General features: G+C 40.7%; 1 protein-coding gene across 2 annotated transcripts; it reads left to right on the plus strand.

The window, feature by feature from the left end:
* The first annotated feature begins 677 nt into the window (after positions 1 to 677).
* LOC116323510 (cdc42-interacting protein 4 homolog) lies at positions 678 to 20,926 on the plus strand. Of its 2 annotated transcripts, XM_039613417.1 has the most exons (15): positions 678 to 998; positions 7,297 to 7,412; positions 7,537 to 7,590; positions 8,356 to 8,503; positions 8,664 to 8,726; positions 9,087 to 9,191; positions 9,469 to 9,597; positions 9,787 to 9,933; positions 10,720 to 10,881; positions 12,221 to 12,244; positions 17,125 to 17,234; positions 17,712 to 17,844; positions 17,939 to 18,006; positions 18,562 to 18,683; positions 18,772 to 20,926. In XM_039613417.1, exons 1-15 carry the CDS (start codon positions 975 to 977, stop codon positions 18,915 to 18,917), a joined length of 1,551 nt encoding a protein of 516 aa, XP_039469351.1. In that variant the 5' UTR covers positions 678 to 974; the 3' UTR covers positions 18,918 to 20,926. The 2 variants fall into 2 exon arrangements, with proteins under 2 accessions (XP_039469351.1, XP_031599718.1); XM_031743858.2 differs by lacking the exon at positions 12,221 to 12,244 and having other exon boundaries at positions 679 to 998.
* Positions 20,927 to 20,971: the final 45 nt, after the last annotated feature.

Below are 20,971 nucleotides of genomic sequence, written 5' to 3' on the forward strand. Positions count from 1 at the left end.
TTTCATAGCAAAACATAGAGGAATGTCTGAAGACTTTTGCACAGCGCTGTATAAAAGGAAGAGCCCGAGTGACATTGCCCACTATAGTGAAGTGACTCTTGTTTTTTTTAAACCAAAAGTCGCAGGTTTAGACTGCTATATCATCTGTTTTGCTTTAAATTTCACTATAATTTACAAAGTTAACACCATGTTACATTATCAGAAACTAGTGAGATCATAAACCCATCTGGAATGTGTGCACTGATGTCATAGAACAACACAGCTGGAGAATTTTTTTTCCCTAAATGGGCTATACAAGGGCGCTCCTTGAGGTCGCCCCCTGCTGGCCATTAAAAAACTTTTATACTTTTTAAACACGAAAAAGTGCCCCACAAGGAACCTGCTGTTTTATGTTAACGAGGGTAAAAAAAAAAAAGTCTTAAGTAACCTAAAGAATGTCCTTACTTCCTCTATTAGTGCTGTGGGGGAAAAGTTAATGATTCAGTTTATTTGGTTTAATCTTATGTGTAATGTTATGGGTTATCTGAGAAGCACTGGATACATCAGTGGGTTAAAGTTTGAGCCCAACACCAGCATTTATTATGAAAAAAACCTCAAGCTGCTTCTTTAAGATAAAACAAACAGAAAGGCCGCTTCCTCCTCCTCCTCCCTCTCTCTCTCTCTCCGTCTCTCTCTCTCGGACCCAGAGTTGTTTCAGGAACACTTTTTTTGCGCTCGCTGCCTGCTGGAAGAAACAGGACAGTCGTGTCCGTGCCAAGGAGAAGGCGTAGACTTCCTTCAAACATTTCCTCCACCATCTCCGCTTTCGTGCCTCAAAGTTTTGTGAAATTTTTGTTCCGAGAGGAGTTTTACTTTTAAAAAAAACATACTAATAATTCAAAAACAATCTCTACCTGATCGTTTTTTGCCTTTGCTTTAACACACCGAAGAGTCCTGCTCTGCGAATCTTCAGGCATCTGAACTTTTTTGCCGACATGGACTGGGGAACACAGCTCTGGGTAAGTTGACAGCTGGCTCAGAAGAAGCGGAGGAGCCTTCTGGGATAAGTCTTTAAAGGACAGCGTTCCGCCTTTTCACTCTTTCTTTAAAAGTGCGGTGCCCTCTTAATTGTTTTCGTCGACACTCACTGTAGCCCACAGTTGTTTTTCAGTAGTCGGCCTTGGCTAAGTAAGACAACAGCAGGAGTCTATCTGTAAAGCTTGCAGCGACAGGATTTCGCAACTCCTGCTGCATACCTTATCATAAGCAGAGGGAAACGGAGAGGTTTATTACTCTTTTCTGGTGCACTTTTGTGTACACACAGTGAGCTTAGGGTGTGCTCCACCACACACACTGTTTGTTTTATCCTCTTCTTTCATATAAGCTCAAACCTGAAATTTTGCTTTGTGACAAGAAGTGTCCTGGCTGCAGATACAAACTGTCTATCAGAGCAGTGCAATGTTTAGGAAAGTATAACCTCCTTGCTCTTGCCCGTGTCTCAGCTGTGAATTATCAGTACAGTCAGCTTCCTCATCAGTCACGGCACACCGACACCAGTGCCTTCAGTTGGATGACAGGGCATTTAAGGGACTGTGGCTACAAGCCGCAAGATCTAAGGCACTGACTGATAAAGATCTCTCAGTGTTTGGCTCTAAAGATCAGAAATCCTCTTCCCCAAAATCCTGAAGCAAAGTTCTGTCCTGCCGGGTGTCACAGAAGGACAGGAAATCCTCCCATCTGGGAAGCTCCAGATAGAGATCGTTCACCATCTCTGCTTCTTGAACAGTTCATTGATTATCAGAGTAGTTCCTGCTCGACTTTTTGTTAATCAGATGAGTGAAGGTGACTGCATGTGCCTTTGACTACACATTGTTGTATTTTAGTTCAAAGAAAATGAAAACATTTGGGCACAGCGATCTGAAATAATTGCACAGATAAAGTTAGACTTGGTGAGGCTGATGGCCTGGATCTAATGTGTGTTTGTTCCAAAAGAGTTGAAGTTGAAACTCATTCAACTGCATTCAATTGCTTGCAGTGGGTTTGGCTGCATACCATAAACTTGGGTGTATGACACTTCATTGATACTGGAGCAAGAGTTAGAGGCCTAGACCTGAAACCATGAGAAAAGTATTATTTATTTATTAGTTTAGTGAGTAAATGTCTTGTAGACAAAAGCAAAATGTGACATTTTAGGATTCTTTCCAAATTCAGAAGATATTTGGTTCATCATCGAATAAAGAAACGGGTACAATTCTCACATTCGAGGATGTGAAACCATAGCTTTTTGCATTATAATTTAGATAAGTGACACTGAAATATGAAATTCAGCCTGCACAGTGCAGTAGTTAGCACTCTTGACTCATAACAAGAAGTGTCCTGGGCCTTTCTGTGTGGAGTTTGCATGCTCTCCCTGTAGCAGTATGCTTTCTCTTCAGGTATCCCGGCTTCCTCCCACAGTCCAAAGACATGCTGGTGATTCTAAATTGGCTCTTGGTATGAATGCGAGCATCAGTAGTTATCTGTCTCTGTGTGTTATCTCTGCAATAGATTTGGGGCTTTTCCAGGGTGTACCTCACCTCTTACCCTATGATAGCTTGGAGAAGCTGAAGCCCTCCCCCTGATTTGGATAAACAAAAGAAGATGGATGGATTGATCTAGTTTTAGGTTAACATGCTGTCACTCTCTGTTTGTGTAAACTGAATATCTTGCGGATGAGGAGAGACAAACCCTGGAAACATGTCATGCATTTCTTTTTCAGCCGATTTAATAGTGCTGTTTTAATTCTGGGAGAACCTTCAGCTGTTCCGGCTTCTTTGGTGTGCATCGTCACCATCTCATCAAATTAAATCATAAAAGATTTATTGGGCCTGATTTCAGACACATGCCCTCTAAAATACACTCAGACATATTTATTGTCTTTGGTGAGCGTTCGACTCTGTGCTTGATGTCAAAATAAAGTCCTGTGGGTTTAGACAATATTTTGTTGCACGGCATAGCTTTGTAATGACCGACTTACTGGCTGCTTAGTTAAAACCACCACCAGTTCTTATTAAATATGACGCAGTCCAGAAGGTGCCGAATCACAGCGTCACTAACAGCCGAGCCAAGTCGAGGATTTAATCGCATGTTGTTCAAAAAAGAAAAAAATCTTGCAATTCGTAACAAGAAAACATGATGACAGCAGCGTACTTTGTGCAGAAGGTTCAGCATATCTATTTTCCTATCAAAGATTTTGATAATTGTTTAAAGCAGGAGTTGTCCCATTAATAGAAATGAAACATCTCAGGTAATGTGGATTTAAACTCTTGCTTGGGAACTCTGTCACATTGAAAACCATCTACTTTGCAATCAGGATCATTGTGTGTGTCCGCGTACGTGCGTTTTGCTTTTTGCCAGTTCAGTTGGATGAAATCTGCCTGATCACATGATGACACTGAAACAAGCTAGCCGTGGAAAACAGTGGAAATGTTTGGAAACTGACTCATTCATTTAGGTCATTTTGATAACAAATATTGTACATGTTCGCCCAGAATGGGTAATCAAACTTTAAGGCTGATGTTGCTGTGGAATGGTCTCTCTTTGTTGATCTGCCTGTATCCTGCTGATATGTAATTCAGGGACCTAGATATAAATCAGCTACATCACTGCTTCCTCCATTGCGCCCATTTTCTCCTTTATCTTGATCCCGGGGTTGTTTACATGTAAAGCAATGGTGGTTGTATAAGAAATATTAATTGTATGTTATGCATTTCTGGACATTGCTGCATGTTTATTGACGTAATGCCTATTTTGCATACAGAGCAGTGTAGTACAGTGTTTTAAGACACCACTCATTTCTTTATATTCTACTATGAAATTTGGAAATGGATGCAGTGATTTATTGATGTGCAAACAAGAAAGGAAATGCAGTATATAAAGCAAAAGCAGAGTTTGTACAATTCTAACAAGCTTGAAAGTCAATATGTGGTATGACTGCATTTGTTCAACACCGCCTGAGCGGATACACACAAGTATGAAGGTGTAGTAGAGAAGGCATTGCAGGCAGCATTCTTGTCATTTCTTTCAGCAGTTTTCAGGAATAGTTCTCCAGGCTTCTTGAAAGACTTTCAAAGCTCTTCTTTGGATGTTGGCTCTCTTTTATTCTGTTCTTTGTCAGGATGATCCCGCACTGCTAGTTGAGGCCAATCCATCACTGATAGTGTTTCATTGTGTGTTTTTTCTATCCTGATATGATTTTAGTGCCTTGGCTGTGTGTTTGAGATTTGACAAATTAAGCATTTGGCAATACGATGCTTTCCAGATGGTATTGCATGGTCAATCAAAATCTCACTAAACTTTTCTGTGTTCATAATTCCATCACTTTTGGAGTTTTGGAAGATGCCCAACACCACTGGCTGAAATGCAGCCCCGAACCATGACAGAGCCTCCACCATGTTTGACCAGTTTTACACCTGTCAAAGTAGGTTATCTTTGGCAGATTATTTCTAAAGAAATGGGAACAAATTTGTTGCAAAGCAAAGTCTAAGTTTTAAATGATTTCTTTGGTTGAGTTGTCTGTTATATGTAATATCTTTAAAGGGTGATTTCTATAAGGAGTTTTATTCCTTCATGCTTTAAGTGACAGATTTCTACTTTGGTCAAATTTACATCCACTAAGCTTTCAGGTGGAAAAATGACTTTTTCTTAACATTTACCGTATTCTGTAAAAACAAGAACAAAAACGATTCCAAAAGAGCCTCTTTGAAAATCTTTGACTCCAATATGTCAATAAAAATCAATGTATCTCATATTTCAGTAACAGTTTATTCAAATTTTAGATTTCTGTTCTAAAAATGGGTGTCTGTGAAGGTTCTCAGTCATCCAGGTCATCGTAGTCAAAGGAGTTTGCAAAGAAAAGCGTCTGGACTTCTTTAAGTTGCTTGAATACGTTTCACCTCTCATCCGAGAAGCTTCTTCAGTTCTAAGGTCAAATGGCCGAGAGTCCCAGATTTAAACCCAGTGGGAGTATCCCCCCAAAGAGCGACAAAGGACCCCCTGGTGATCCTCTAATCACATGAGCCAAGGTGTGAAAGCGGGTGTGGGACCTAATCAGCCAGGGTTTCGGGTGAGCTCTTTGTTCTAAAAATGGGTATTGATGAGCTAACATTTAGATAATTAGCTTTATTTGCATGTACAATTTAACATGAAATTCACATTCAGAACTTGTATGATACAAAAACAAATTTGCAAAGTAAGTAATAGAATTCGTAGTAATGTGTAGTAAACCTGATACCTGCCTTTAAACACGAATTATACAACCCATTTGAGTAAATTGAGCAAACCACTCTGACAAAAGCCATTTATGACTTAGAAACTGACTTACAAGTAGTTATTATAGTAAATCTTGTTGGGTGGCTTTTATGATTAGATGAGGTAAAAATCTGACACCAGATCAGCTGCAGTCAGGAAACACGGCTGCTGCTGGCAGTACTATGAGGGCGGGACCAGTCAGACTGGTTCCAGGGTTTAGATAGGCCCCTGGGACTGTCAGTCACAGGGTGGAGGTTCACGTTGAGCTAATCATTATCTCATTCTTGAACGCACTCTGTCTTACAATCAGTTTCCTTTTGTCACACAAGCATGCAGATGTATTCCAGTAAAAGTTATGAGGTAGTGCAACAGAAGTGGGAAACGCGCGCATTAATCTGTGTCACAGACTCTTTAATCTCTTACATCGAAACCTGCATTAAATCATTCAATCTGATTTCCACAGTCGTTTTACTTCCTAGCATAAACCATCTATGTTGCTTTATCATACTTTCCTGTTTTCTTATCCTGTTCGCCTCCTTCATGGCCTCTCATATCAAACTGTGTTACTGTGTGATCTCCATTTAGATTCCCCCTCCTCGGTATCTGTGTCTCTGGTCCCAGAAGGCCCTCCAGCAGCAACGCATGCACTTAACCACACACACACACACCACAACAAACAAAAAGGTGGAGCCCTTCTTTGTGTTTCACAAGAGACACAACAAGGGACCCACCCGTGGGGCTTTATTATGTGTCCCAGACTCTCATGTTTCCATGTAATCAGATTGTTTTCTCCTCCGAGGGCCTTCTCACTGTATGTCATTAAACAGTGTAAATAAAAGCCAGCAGGGCTCCCTTACCGGTCCAACAGGTTTTTGTGTGTGTGTGTTTTGATTTGCACAGATGTGTCTAAAGCGAGGGAGGAATGCTGACAGGAGAGTACTGTTGGAGCGCTTTTATTCTCTACTACACCTTCATACTTGTGTGTATCCGTGTGCAGTGAGAGTTATTCTAGGCCTCCATTTTCTATGTGTGGCAGATCGACAGCCAGATTAAATGAGTTGCGAAAGGCAATTTAATTAAAGCTCAAACGATTAGCTGAGCCACAGGAAATTAATCAGCGTTCGTCTTAATAATGGATCAATTTATGTTGTTTTAATTATTTTTTTAATGCAGAATGGCACACGTGAATGTTTTCTGCTTATTGTTTTATGAAGGGAATAATTTTGTTGTTTTTAAAAATTTTAATGGGCAAAAAAATGAAGTTATATGAAGTCATGTTGGGCTGTGGGAACTTACAGCACAACTTACATTAAGAAAAAGACCTAATATTAGCTCAATAGAAGAAGAAAAATTAAGAAGAATCAATAATGAGAATATTAAGTTAATTGCAACCCTAAATTAAATGCAGAACATGCGCCTTGTGAAATACATCCTGGGCTGATCAATGAGTCTCATTTTGTGAACTAATTGTGTAAGTCAAGCAAAAAGGCCAAATATTCTCCAACGTCTGCGCTGTGAGAACTTTTGCTTTCTTTTGTGATTGCAAACTGTGTATTCTGGGCTTTTTTGACCTTGTGTCAGACAAAAGAAACCATTTCATAACATCTGTTATGGCTTCGGAAAATTCTCGTGGGCATTTAAAAGTATTTCCTGACATTTTCAAGACCAAGTCGTCTCACTGAGAAAATACTCAGCAGCCAATGATAAAAACAATAATTTTTTGCAGCCCTGCAGCACACGGCGCTGTGGATGTTTGCTTTATCAGAGTGGCTGTTGGTGAAAAAATCTTTTCAGTCCTGTTTCATAGTTTGCTGAAGCTGTGTTTTTGTTTGTGCATGGTGAGCTTAGAGTTTTAAAAGGTAAGCTGACCTACTGACATGCTATGGCATTTGTATAGTTAGGGAGGAAACAGGATAAGGAAGGAAGGAAGGACAATTTCAATGGAAGGAGAAGTTTCCACTGAAATTGTCCAGAAACCAAAGGTGATATTTTGATATAAAACATGTTTCTCTGTGCTGCTTCTTTCAGGATCAGTATGATGTCATCGACAAGCATACACAGTCGGGCCTTGACCTGCTGGACCGCTACATCAAATTTGTGAAGGAGCGGTCGGAGATAGAACAAAATTACGCCAAGCAGCTCAGGTGTGCTCCTTCTGAATGGTTATTCGTTTTTATATGAAATGGGATCATGGACATGTTTTTTTTTTGTGTGTGCTCTTACCCTATGCATGATAGTCAAATGGATGTTTTTACAACTTTCCAACAGGAATCTCACAAAGAGATATGCCAAACGAGGAAACAAGGAAGACCAAGACTGCAAGTGAGAAAAAGAACTCGTTTCCAGCTCCAGTTTTAACTTTGTTACATTTCTCGATCACAGCTTTTATCTTTCATTTGTAAATAACATTTTCATGGCTTTTTGAGGTTTTTCTGATATAACCTTTAACTATATACTTTAATGACTGCAGTTAAGTTGCAAATGGTGCAGAGTTTTTACAGAAATGGCTGAAGATTGTATGTAAGAGAATGATGTGTTCATGTGGGCTAACATTTTCACATCTCAAGTTTAGCATCTTTTTTTTCTTCTTTGCATTCGCATATTTGGATAAAAAGCTTGAGCTAGTGGAGTAGCATGGCGCATAATTACATGTGATATTAAAAATTGTGCTAACTGTGGTTTGGAGGCTTAAAAGATTTTGAACCGATGGTCTAAAATTATCCTAATCAGTAGATAGCTATAGCTTGGTAGTTAGCTATAGGTGATAAAGGCTAATGTTTGCATGTCAGACATAGAGAATACGCAAACCATATACGAAACTATATCATTCTGAGTGTGAAAAACAAAGCAAATGAAGAAGCGCCTTATAGCTATAGAGTCCCCATTATAACCTCAACTCATTAGCATGTAGCACACCTCAGTTTCTCAGTCAGATGTGCTGCTTGCCACGTCTGGTTTAAAAACACCAAGACGGCAATGGCAAAAACACTCACACTTCAGAGTAGGGTTTGGTTTTTTTTTACCAAATAGTACGTTAAATCTTGACCTTTGGAGCCAACAGTTTGTCCCTTTGCCATCTTCTCACAGGTTCAGCAACCATGCTTCATTCCAGGAGATCCTCAACGAGCTAAACGATTACGCCGGGCAACGTGAGCTCATTGCTGAAAACTTGATGACTGGCATCTGTGTTGATCTCTTGAAGAAGTCTCAGGATTTTAAACTAGAGCGGAAAACGGTGAGGGAAGGAGGAAGCGAGTGTGAGAGGGAGATAGGGAGGGGGAGAAAAGGAAAGGAAGAATGGACGGGAAAGTTTGGCAGGTTAAAGACTGATTTGCACACTTTGCCATCATCATCTTGAACCGCCTGACATTTATTGCATCCTCTTCCTTCCTCAGCACCTGGCTGATGTCAAGAAGGCCCAGCAGAATTTAGAGAGCAGCTTTAAGCACCTAGAAAATGTGAGTCTTGTGTTGTTCATGGTTTTAGTTTGTTACTGAGCAGATCACTCAAGTGGTACCTCATGATGAAGATATTCTTGGTGGTAATTCTTTATTCTACAGATGTTACAGCAATATCTCAATGACATCATTGGAGTTTATGTTGTTATGATTTTTGCTGTCATACTGTTAATAATTTATTGCAAACCCTTCAGGTGACAGATTACCCAAGAGACAGTAAAATATGGCCATGAGTTCACTCTTAGTATCTCAAGTGGAACTCAGTTCCTTCATTTTTAAATTGTTAATACTACTAGGGCTGAAATTATTTAAAAATAAAGTTTGTGTTTAAGTGTAATATGTGTGTGTTTATGCCTACAGACGAAGAAGCGCTATGCCAAGGAGTGGGCGGAGGCGGAAAAAGCCTCACAACAAGCAGAGAAAGCGGAGAGCGAGGTCTCTGCCACCAGAGTCGATGTCGAAAAAGTAAACACACACATGCACACGCTAGCTTTATTTGAGCAGTGTTTCGTTTTTTTAGTTTGTTTTTACCACTTTTGGATTTTGTGATATTTTCACTCCATGAACTTTTACTTTCTGTCTCCCACTCACCTCCTTGTGTATCCTCCCATCACCTCCGTGCATCTATTCCTGCATTCCACTTTGGATTTTGTTTTGTCTCTCTTCATTTCTTTTTCTTGCTGAACCCTTTTATCCTCCCATCTCTTGTTTCTGTCGTTCCATCTGCCCTTCACTCTGAAAGGCCAAGCAGCATGCCCATGCTCGCACTCACACGGCAGAGGAGTGCAGGAACGACTATGCAGCAGAACTCCAGAAATACAACAAGGAACAGAACTACCACTATTACACCGACATACCGCAGCTCCTCAATGTAAGACAAACTTATTCATAAAAACACTCATTGATGATGTAGCACAAGTGGACAAAGCTAATATGACATATGTCAATATAAACCAAACAACAATCCAGTGAGTTCATACATCTATGAGTGGCCATTGTAGAAAAGTAGCAAGTCTTATTGTGAAATGTAAGAAGGCCCTTTAATGTGTGCTGTGAACAGAAATTGCAAGGCATGGATGAGCGGAGGATCCGGAGCCTTGCGGATGGCTACTGCAAGTTTTCAGATATCGAGAAGAAGGTGCTGCCCATCATCTCGAAGTGTCTAGAAGGAATTTCTGCTGCCGGGACAAAAGTTAATGAGAAACAGGCAAGTGTGAAATGTTTGTCATATTTTTTCTGTCAGGTTTAGAGTCATCTCCATGAAAACACAACTTTAAGCAAAACTTTCTTGGAGATGTCACTGTTAACATTTTCCTGCTGAGTTTATGAGCTCAGTCACTTGTTTTGGGTCATTTTGATTAAAAAATTAAACAGTTTTATAAATTTTGCTCATACTGTGTTTCAAAATACAGGATTATCTGTGGTATGAAACTGCATCGATATTGGTTAGTGGAATGGCCAATCGCAAGCCATTAGCCACTGAGTGTGTTTGGGGTTTTTTTTGTTTTTTTCCCCTACCAAGATGATATGAGTCATGACATCAAGGCTGCACCCATCTTTTATACTGTCTGACTGTCACACAGATAACGGCTAATTATTAAGCTACAGAATTTCTCTAACGTCTGGAAAATCCAGATCTGTCATGTAAAACGTCAAGTGGAAAAAACAACAACTTTCAGACTACAAATTGGAAATGAGTCACTTACACCGAAATTCACCTCTTTTTGTTTTTACAAAGGGGGAAAAATATCCCTAAATGCATTTACTTCTGACCAGCGAATGAAGACAGCATCTAGTGGAAGGAATGGTGGTTTTTGACTTTGATGTTGCTTTTTAGCTGTAAAATTTGTAAAATAAAATAAATAATGAAATAAAAAGATTAAACGCCTCTAATTGCTGCACTTAAAAATCCAGTGTCAGTGCCAACCCTTTTAAGGGCTCCGTTTGTTGCTTTGATGTGACTGAGTCTATTTCTTTGTTTTGTTCTCTGGAGGACTCTATTCTGGTCATCGAGCAGCACAAATCTGGTTTCGAGCCGCCTGCAGATGTGGAGTTTGAAGACTACTCCCAGGGCATTAAATCGGCAATCTCAGAGTCCAGCCTCAACCCGCCAAAAGTGCGCGGCCTGATCTGGCCGTTCAGCAAGAAACATAAGGTAAACTCGTGCTGTAGGTGGAAACAGTGCAACAAAGTTCTTCACGCACTCTCCTCTTCTGCATGTGAAAACCTGAAAATCCTTTCTAATGTGGGCTAAGATGACATTTTTTAATGTTTTTAAATTATTTTGAAATGAAGGCACAGAGTGGAAACAATAACCAGTGATGATTTCATGATTGGGCATGCTAATCAATTTACAAAGACACTCTTTTGCTTTTGCCTTGAGTTATTTAAATATGGAGCTTAAAATTACAAATCTCATCAGGATGTAACATAAACATTGTTGTTAGTATTATAGAGAGAACTCATTTTAACCTGACAGGCAGTTTGTTTTTGTGTTGCAAGTCTCTGAAATTGTGATAAAAGACCTTTTTTCTCTCTACAGACCTTTATGACTTTTTGTACTGTAATACAGAAAGCACAGGTGGAAAGAATGATGGCCCATTTCCTTTCAGTGTCCCATTAAGCCACTGCATGGAACAAAAGCAGGACCTCCCTTAAGTGGAATGCAGCCATCATTAAGGCATCTGTGTTTTCCCTGCTGTGACGTGTCAAGTTATGAAAAAGGTCTATTATCCAGCAGACTGCAGGAAGAGCTTTATTCTGTATTTTCTTTTCATCAGCAGATCCCATTCAAAGTCCATTTACAATACAGTGTTAGTCAGTCTCTCAACACTTTTACAGAGTTAATCTCCAAACTCTAGAAACAGAAAACCTGCAGGTGCTCGATGCAGTGCGGGACTCTGGCTCCTGTCGACCTTATCAAGAATTGCAAATACGGTCCTGTCATAGTCTTATAGCAGCATTTTCAAACACACACACACACACGCATACATCAGACTCGGCTCACATTCCACTCATGTCGTACCCCACTACCCCATTGCCTAGGGGGCCGATCCTGATTCCAGGCTGCTGCACAGACACGCCCCATATTTCTCACTGTCCCTCTTTACACACATTATTTCAAGCTGTGCACCTTTTTCACCCTCTCTCTCTCCTTTCTTCTTTTCTCATTACCATCATTTTATCCCTCCTATTCTCCGCTCCCTCACTCCTCCATCTTCCCATCCTTCTTTATCCCACCCCAACCCCCAGCCTCTCTGTCAAACTCAGGATTTCCACCTTAAAGATGTTAAACAAATGTTGCTTGGTGAGTGACGCCCCCGTCTTGGTTCACGTCTGACCTCCATCCCCTCGCTTACTGCCATGTTCACGCCTTTGTTTTGCTGTTCTAATCTGTTTCATGTACACAAGCTTTTGTTGATATTGTATCTGTGCGTCCCATGCCATGTGTTTGTTGTGTACCTGTCTCATAGTCTTTGTTTCTTTCTGTCTAGATAATGCAAGCTCAAAAGCAAATGGTAACAATTATGATCACTACATAGAGGGTAGACCGGGTAGAACTTGATCTGGTGCTGGATTCTTTTCAGGGGGAAGTGATATATAAGAAGTAACTCCACACTAATTAATGCTGCACTGACCTTTGTGGGTAGAAAGCACAGACGCCCTTGCTGTCAAGTTATCCCAGTAGCCACTCAGTAAAAAATGTCCCCTATAGACCACCACAATAAAAAAAGAGACGGAGAACTGTTAAGAGGACATATTCAATTGCAAAGAAGTTTAGTTTTTACTATTTTGATCGCTCATCACAGCTGTGGGGCATATCTGTTTCCGTTAGACAGCTTCTGTTCTTGACTGACCCCACTTTCTTGCTCTTAGCTACAGTTCAGTTGGCTTTCAGTACCTTTGACCCCTACAAAGCCAGGAATTTACTTCCTGCTTGGCTTTAGATTCCTGACACGGGGAGGCATCTGCTCCAAGTCATGTCATTCAGGAAATAAAATGTCACCGGATAGCTGGTTGATGTTGTACTTGCTCCAACTCTTCCAGTCACTGCTTGCAGGGGGATGCTGCAATACATTACACTGCTCAAATAACAAAGGAACACTTTGTAAATACATCAGATCTCAATGGGGAAAAAGTCACACTGGATATGTATACTGGAATGGGTTATGTCCTGGGGGATCTCCTCCACGATCTGGTCCAAGGCATCGCTGACCTTCTGGACAGTCTGAGATGTAACCCAGCAGCACTGGATGGACTGACGCATAATGTCCCAGAGGTGTTCTGTTGGATTTGGGTCAGGTGAGCGTGGAAGTCAGTTAATGGTAGGAAGTCTTTCAACTTCTAGGAACTGCCTGCATACTCTCACACATGAAGCCGGGCATGGGCTCGCACCAGGAGGACCCCAGCACCCGCTGCACCAATGTAGGGTCTGCCAGGCGATCCAAGGATATCTAGTTAGGGTGTTGTTGCTTAGCCTTTATGGGTCCTTGTGTCCCTCCATGGATATGGCTGTCGAGACCACCAAACCGGTCATCCTGAACAATGTTATGGGCAGCATAACACTTTCATGGTCTCTCCAGTCCAGTGGCCTCCTCCTCCTGTTCCTCCTTGGAAAAAGGAGCAGACACCGGTCCTGCTGATGGGTTAAGGACCTTTTACAGCCTTGTCCAGCTTTCCTAGAGTAACCGCCTGTCTGCTGAAATCTCCTTCATGCTTTTGAGACAGTGCTTGGAGACACATCAAACCTTCACGCAATGGCACATATCGATGTGCTGTCCTTCTGGAGTTGGACTACCTGAGCAACCTCTGTAGGGTCCAGGTATCACCTCGTGCTACCAGTAGTGACACTGACCTTAGCCAAATGCAAAACTAGTTAAAAAAGCAACCACCCAGAAAAGATTAAGGAAAAATATCAGTGTCCTCCACCTGTGAAAAATCCTGTTTTTGTAGTGTCTCATTGTTGCACCTGTTGTTAACTTCTTTAAAAACAAAAAAGCTGAAACTGATTAAAACCCCCTCTGCTACTTAACTGCGCACGTCAATATCCCAGAAGTTTAAATGACTTGATGCTTTTCTCTGATTTAAAAAGTGTTCCTTTAATATTTTGAGCAGTATAGATGTAAACTACAGCTCCTTCCACAGATGGGAACTATTTCCTCCAATCATCATGTGTGTATATGAACTACAGTTAGGTCCATAAGTATTTGCGCAGTGACAAAATTGTTGTCATTTTGCCTCGATACATTGCAGCTGAGGATTTTAATGAAAAAAAAAAAATCAAGATGTGATTGAAATGCAGACTTTTAATTAATAACAAAAGTATGGCATTAAGTGTTTTTGAATTGCAGCCATTTCTTTTTTCCCAAAGCTCAAAAGCAATTGGCCAGTTGAATGACAAGCATAGCCACATGAGGGCAGTTTCCTCTTTATCTTATGATTTAAAAATAAATTGAGTTGATTACAAACATTGAACTTGTGTTTAGTTGTTTACTGGAGCTCTCAGTTCAAAACCAAAAGAGATGTGATGGAACATCATTAGGTTTATTTTGTTTTTTCAGCCTATCAGAGAGACCAGAAAGAAAGCACTGACCAACCTATCAGTACATAAAGGCCTGAAAGACCATAGCAGACCACTGAAATGGATGATTAAATAATTTTTTAACGGGTAAGAATAACTTCCCAATATCTAACCAAGTCACGAACATTCAGAATCCCGAGTGTTTTCAAATGTGTTAGATATGCTTCAGGGTAGCCTTATCTAAGTCAAGAACAAGAGACGCCGTCATGAATAAAATACAGAGCATTTACAACATAGCGCAAACCACTAGTTACACTCAAAAACAGAAAGGCAAGATTTAACTTACAGTTCTGGAAAAAAAACATCTTTAGACAGATAAAACCAAGATTAACGGAGAGAAACCGCTCATGATCTGAAGCATACCACATTATCTGTCTAACATATTGGATGTTAGACAGTGTTATGGTATGGGCATGCAAGGCTGCCAGCGGAACTGGGTAACTAGTGTTTATTGATGCCTGCCGATAGAAGCAGCAGGATGAATTCTGAAGCATACAGAGCCATACTCTCTGCTCAGATTCAGCAGGTTCACAGAGCAGGTAGCTAATAACCAACAACACACTGCAAAAGCAAACCAAGAATTTCTCAAGACAAAGAAATTGGATATTTCTAAATACACAAGTGAGTCACGTGATCTCAGAGAAACAGAGCATGCATTTGAGTTACAGAAGACAAAACTGAATGCACAGAGACCCACAAACAAACAGCAACTAAACGTGGCTGCACTAAAGAGCATCTCAAGGGAGGAAACAGGGTTTCAGACCCCAGGCAATCATTGACTGCAAAAATAAGGAACTACATGGAAAAATCCTATATGACTATAATTTCTAAACATCTAATGCTATACTTTTGCTAAACCCCTTTGAATTAAAGCTGAAAGCCTGCACTTCAATCACATCTTGATTGTTTGATTGTAAAATCCACTGTGGTGGCGTGCAGAGGCAAAATGACAAATGTTGTCATTGTCCAGATGCTTGGAACGGCCGTACCGCTTTATAATTGCGTGAGCATGTAGCCTGTTTGAAGAAGAGAAGAAAGGTGCTGTTGGCAGGATAGAAACGTGTCTTTTGAATCCTTTGGTAGCTCCAGGCAGTATCCAGGTACAGAGAGGGAGAGCGAGTGCAGCTTTCAAAACGTTTATCACTGACCGTGGGAAAGGAAGCTTCGCTTTCGTCAAGGCCTCACTTTGTGGGGTAATTTTCAAACAACACCAGTTCCCTGCGCTCCTAAAGCCGCATGCCATTTAATTTACGCTATTATAAAGACTTTCTAATTATATAGTTATGTAAGCACACTTGTTTTAGAATTAAGGCGCAAGTAAGGAAGTGATGAAATAAGTAATTGCCACAATAAAGAGCTCTGTAAAGGTCAGGGCTGCATTGTGGGAGTTGGGCTGGTAGTGAAGCTTGTGTCTGGGCTCCTGTCACATCAGTTCAATAAAATATTTCTCAGTTTTATTAGAATTTCCCAGCCTCTGAAGGTGGAATGGCTGTTTTATTGCCAATATTGTAAATGTATTCATGTGTCATTTGCTTCCACCCAGCGCTGACGGATGCAAATTTGAACAGAAAGTGCTGTGTAACCTGCAGATACCAGTGGTCTTCTACACCTGCTGGTGCATTTCTAATTTCTAGATACTTCATCCTAAATGAGATTTAACCTTTGTAGGCGATTTTCCAAGAGCAGCAGCTCGCTGCATTTACTGTCCATTTACTGTTTCTGGACATGGAAAGTTTTGAAACACAGTGGCTGTTATCAGCATTAGTACTGGTGGCACCAGCGTGGGTTATGCTAGATAAGAGATCTGAAAGGAAATAAGTGATATCGCATTACACCTGTAATCACAGCGGGGTGTGGTGTGTGGAAAAAGGCCTAGTGGGCAGTGCAAGCAGGGTTCTCAGTGTGGTTGCAGTTACTCTTTAATTCCCCCAATCAAATGCTGTTATCTCATGGGAAAACAGGCTGTTTTTTTTTTTTCTCTATTGAGGATCATCTCTGAATTTTCTCTCTCTGTGATGGCATACAATAATGGCACATCTCATTATTCTTATTTAAGACATGGTGACAATATATTAAGCAGTCATTGCGACAAACAGTGGTTACTTTTAAGTAGTTTAAAACATATTTCTTTTAAACTGGTGTGTCAATATTATTATTATTGTCTTACTGTAGAATCAGTAGTGCTGGCACTTTACCTTCCAGTGTAGCATAACACAACACCTGCTACCTTCACAGAAGTCCTCGCTCTTTGTGTAAAACACTTTCGTTTTGGTTTATAAACTAAGAACCAAAACCAGGAAGAAAATCCCAGTATCATAAATCATACAGGGTCATATTTTTCCCGATTAGGCATATTCCTAAAAACGTATAATATAAAACAGTATTCTGTAGTTTGCATTTGTGGCTATGTCATATTTTACTTGTTTGCTGTCCCTCTTCGTTATATTGTCTTTTAAAATGTACAACGTGTAATGAATTGAATCTTTTCCGCTACTTAAATGCGTACTTGTATGCCATCACAGGAGAGAGAGTCGGCCTTGTTGGTTCTGTCTGTAAGCTGTTCATCCAGTATAAACTGTAAATGCAGTATTACAGAGCTGAGATTTACTGGGTTTTTACTATAAATATCTCTCTCTCGTTTCTGTTTCCTTAACTAACAAGCTGTGTTTGCTGCATTAACCTGTGTGTGTCTAGAGGTGGGAAAGATGAAGACAGCCGGTGGTCAGAATTCATGATTGTTGTATACTTGATGCTCAGGAGATTTAACTGTTTGCGTGTGCGTTTCCGTTGTTGTTGGTGTCGTGTGTGTTTGTGTAGCAAACTCCTGCGGAAGATTACTCTCACCTTCCTCCGGAGCAGAGGAAGAAGAGGCTGCAGACGAAGATTGACGATATCCACAAAGATCTGCAGAAGGCACAGGACCAAAGGTGAAAGCGTCGGCAACAATATGACAGACGTCTCTGAAAAATGCTTTTGACTGTGACAGACAGCCGAGCCGAGTGCGAGCTCCTTTGTGCATGAACTAACTTTGAAATGAAACGCGGCTGCCCGAGGCTGGATCTCCCACACATGCTTCTTGTTTAAACCAAAACAGCAGCAAATATATAAGAGAGATAGAAATGCAAAGTCATAATTTCATATTTTAAATAATAGTGTACTTCTAACTTTGTGGGAGCTTAAAAAGGTTATTTTCTGTTTGAACATAATAGTACCTAGCGCTCATGTCAGCTCCATTAATAGATAAAAAAATAACTTCACCAAGCCCTGACCCTGACCCCATTCAACAGCTTTGCAGTGATTTAAAACGGCAGCTCAACAAGTTTTCTCAAAAAGGCTTCCTTTAACATCACTCACATTCCCCAAACATTAACACTTCTCTCTTCTCGTTTCATCACTGTTCTCAGTGAAGCCCTGGAGAAGATGAAGGGTGTGTACGAGCAGAATCCACAGATGGGAGACCCCTCCAGTCTGGAACCTCGGATCCTGGAAATGACCCAGGACATGAGCCGCCTGAGGGGAGAGCTCACCAAATACGAGGTTATCCCACACAGACATATGCACACGCAAGCTAATACTGTACTGTATTTTGGGGCAATTTTCATGAACTTTCATGTTTTCATGTTCTTGACAGACATGGCTCTCAGAAGCTCTGGGAGGAGAGGAATCTCCATTTCCTGTCAACAACAACACAGAGTATAGGTAAGTCTAAAGGAAATGTATGACGAGACTGTGTCTCTTTCAGTTTGCTTAGCTTAGCTTGATGTAAAAAGCACAGTACCTAAGAAATGTATTAGACCACCTGTCATAAAAAGAAAAGAAACTGTCCAAAACTTGTTTAAAACTGAAATCACGTATTTATACTTGTAGAAAATACCTAATTTTCTAGTTTGGTGATGAGATTTGTGACTAAAAGTTGGGCTGGGCCACTGAAGATGTTCACATTTTAAACTTGGCTGTGGTGGTCTGAAGTTTATGACTTTTTCCCCCCTCAAAGAAACCAAGGCACCTCCTTAGGAGCCTTGGTTTGGCCATGGCCATCACATGACACATGACTGAATCAGGACTCTGAATCAGGGGTGCCTTGTGTCCTGAGTCACAAACGGCTCCAGTTAAACAAAGCCAGGCAGAGCTAACCGACTGCTGGCTGTAGCTTGATGTCTCACACTGATACCAGTTACCTTACCGCTTCTTAAGTGTGAACATTTAAAGTGAACCAGACTGAGTAAATTCCGTGTGTTTTTCTTTCCATCTGAGGACGAGCATGTCCAGCAGGGTAGCACATGATCCGGATGTGAACATCTACGCAGAGTTCGATGAAGAGTTTGATGACATAGAAAGTCCTATTGGCCAGTGCACGGCTCTGTACAGCTTTGAAGGTGAATTTTATGACTGACATTAAACTTGTTAATAAATAGGTCTCCATTTAGCCTTTTATACATCTCTTACTTGGGTGTTTATGTGCAGGCAACAGCGAGGGCACCATTTCCATTAAAGAGGGAGAGCTATTGAGCATAATGGAAGAGGATAAAGGCGACGGATGGATGAGAGTCCTTAGAGCCACTGGAGACGAGGGCTATATACCTTCATCCTATGTCAAACTCGCGCCCTAACTTCCATCACAGAGCTTGTGCTGGAAGTTAACAGCCAAAGGTGAACACAAAGTCATCCAAGATAATTGGAGCTGCTCTCTACATCTTTTATCTCAGCTAGTGATGTGTATGGAGAGATGAAAGTGAGTGATTATAAAGCTTGTTATCGAGGCTGATCGCAATATCATACACTCCATCTCTGCTCGCCGTGGCAGACGTTGCCTCTAAACGCCGACGGACGAAACTTTGACTTTTATAGATTTCAGCTCTTTTAAAACAAAAAAACCCCAAACTTTTGAATGTATGCCTGAACATTTTGTCACGTGTGAAGTGACCACTCCTGTAACATACTTTGATATGTTTATGGCAATGTTTGTATCCATCCACTTGACTTTCTTGCTAACAATTTGAATTAACCTGCTGAACCTTTTCTTGTTTTAACACCAACTATTTACCCAATTGCTTTACGTGAGAGGATAATGTGAGGTTTTTTAATTATCATTATTATTATTATTATTTAGAAGTGTGATGTTTAATTACTTTTAACTGGATAAAAACCACTACTCAGTAGGGAGTGCACAATGACCCTCCCAGTAGACAGTGAGAGGAAAGGATAGGTGTACGTGTGTTTATGGTCTGTTTGGAACAGAACTCGGGCCCTTCATGTGAAGATTAGTCATTTTTCTCCATGGCTTCACCAACCGGTTATTCAAACACTTTCACTTTGCTGTTGACTCCTCCTGACCTGATTCAGACATGCCACGACAATGGCATAGACAGTCACGCTATGCGCAACAAACGCTGGAAGTGTAACTATACTTTTGAACGTTTAGATCTCGCCGCAATTGTCACGCAGAGCACAGCGTCTCTGTCTGCACGGTGCCGCTGAGAGACCTGTACCCTGCCCGTCACACGCAGGCCCTGAAAGCGAGAGAGATTTCGCTTCTAGATTGGGAAAGGGAAAAAGGCAGACGGCTGTCTTAATCTTATTGGAAATTAATAACTGACTTGGAGAGATAACGAAAGCACAATGTTGTTGCTGTCTGGGGCATTTTCTGGTGAGTCAAGCAACTTACAAAGAGCCTGTGCACGGTCTAATCCGGCGCACGGTCCTCGGTTAACTCGTGGCATGCGTTCAGGCTCGTGTCGCGTAAAAGTGATGTTACACATTCCAACATAGTGACGTTTACAGAAAAGTGGCCATGAAGCTGTCAGAATAAAAGAAGGTGGCTGAAAGGGGGCTTATGCAGGACCCGAGTACTGTGAAGAAAGACTTTTTGAACAATGTGAACCTATCCTTTGTCTTCACACCAGACATTGTAGTTTCTCTGTGACAGAGGGTTGGAAGGGAACTTGCTTTGTGGTGCTTTTTGTGAATTAAAGATTTGTCCAAAGCGAAAGGAAAAGTGCTGGCGATGAAAGATCAAAGTTGTAAAAAAAAAAAAAAATGGAGAGTTTATTTTTTTGATCCCTGTGAATTACTTGTGTTTGAGGGTGCAGCTTCATTGGCTTTATCATATCTGTTAATACAAATGTGGTCTACAGGCAGTCTTTGGCGGTGGTCGGACTCACGCTGGAAGGATTTCAGCTCTCATGGTCAACTTTTTGCTTTCTGTTTCTCATATTCTCAAATGGTTTAAACTGCTTGTTTCCTGAATGTTTGCCTGGTCAGATCGTCTAAAACGAGGGCCTTTTACAAAAAAACACTTTCCTTTTCTTTCATTTTTTTTTTCTTTAAACTTGAAATGCCGATGGCCCGTTCAGCCAATATTCTGAAGAATCACTGGCATCAGGGGAAAGGAAATGAGTTTTATGATTCACCTCCTCACTGGAATCTGTCCCAACAGTCATCAAATATTTCTAAAATCGAATCTGAAACGTTTAAAGATGAGCCACATAAGGTTTACTCACGTCTTCTCCACCACTCTGACCCACACGAGTAAATGTTTTTCTCAACATTTAAAAGGAATCATTGTCATTTTTTAAAAGAAAATGTCTGTATTTACTTGTATCATAAAAAAGGAAAAACATTTTTGTCTCTTGTTTTATTGTAGTGTTACTCATAAGAAACAAGG

Source organism: Oreochromis aureus, linkage group 6 (assembly GCF_013358895.1).
Source record: "Oreochromis aureus strain Israel breed Guangdong linkage group 6, ZZ_aureus, whole genome shotgun sequence".
Taxonomy (NCBI): Eukaryota; Metazoa; Chordata; class Actinopteri; order Cichliformes; family Cichlidae; genus Oreochromis; species Oreochromis aureus.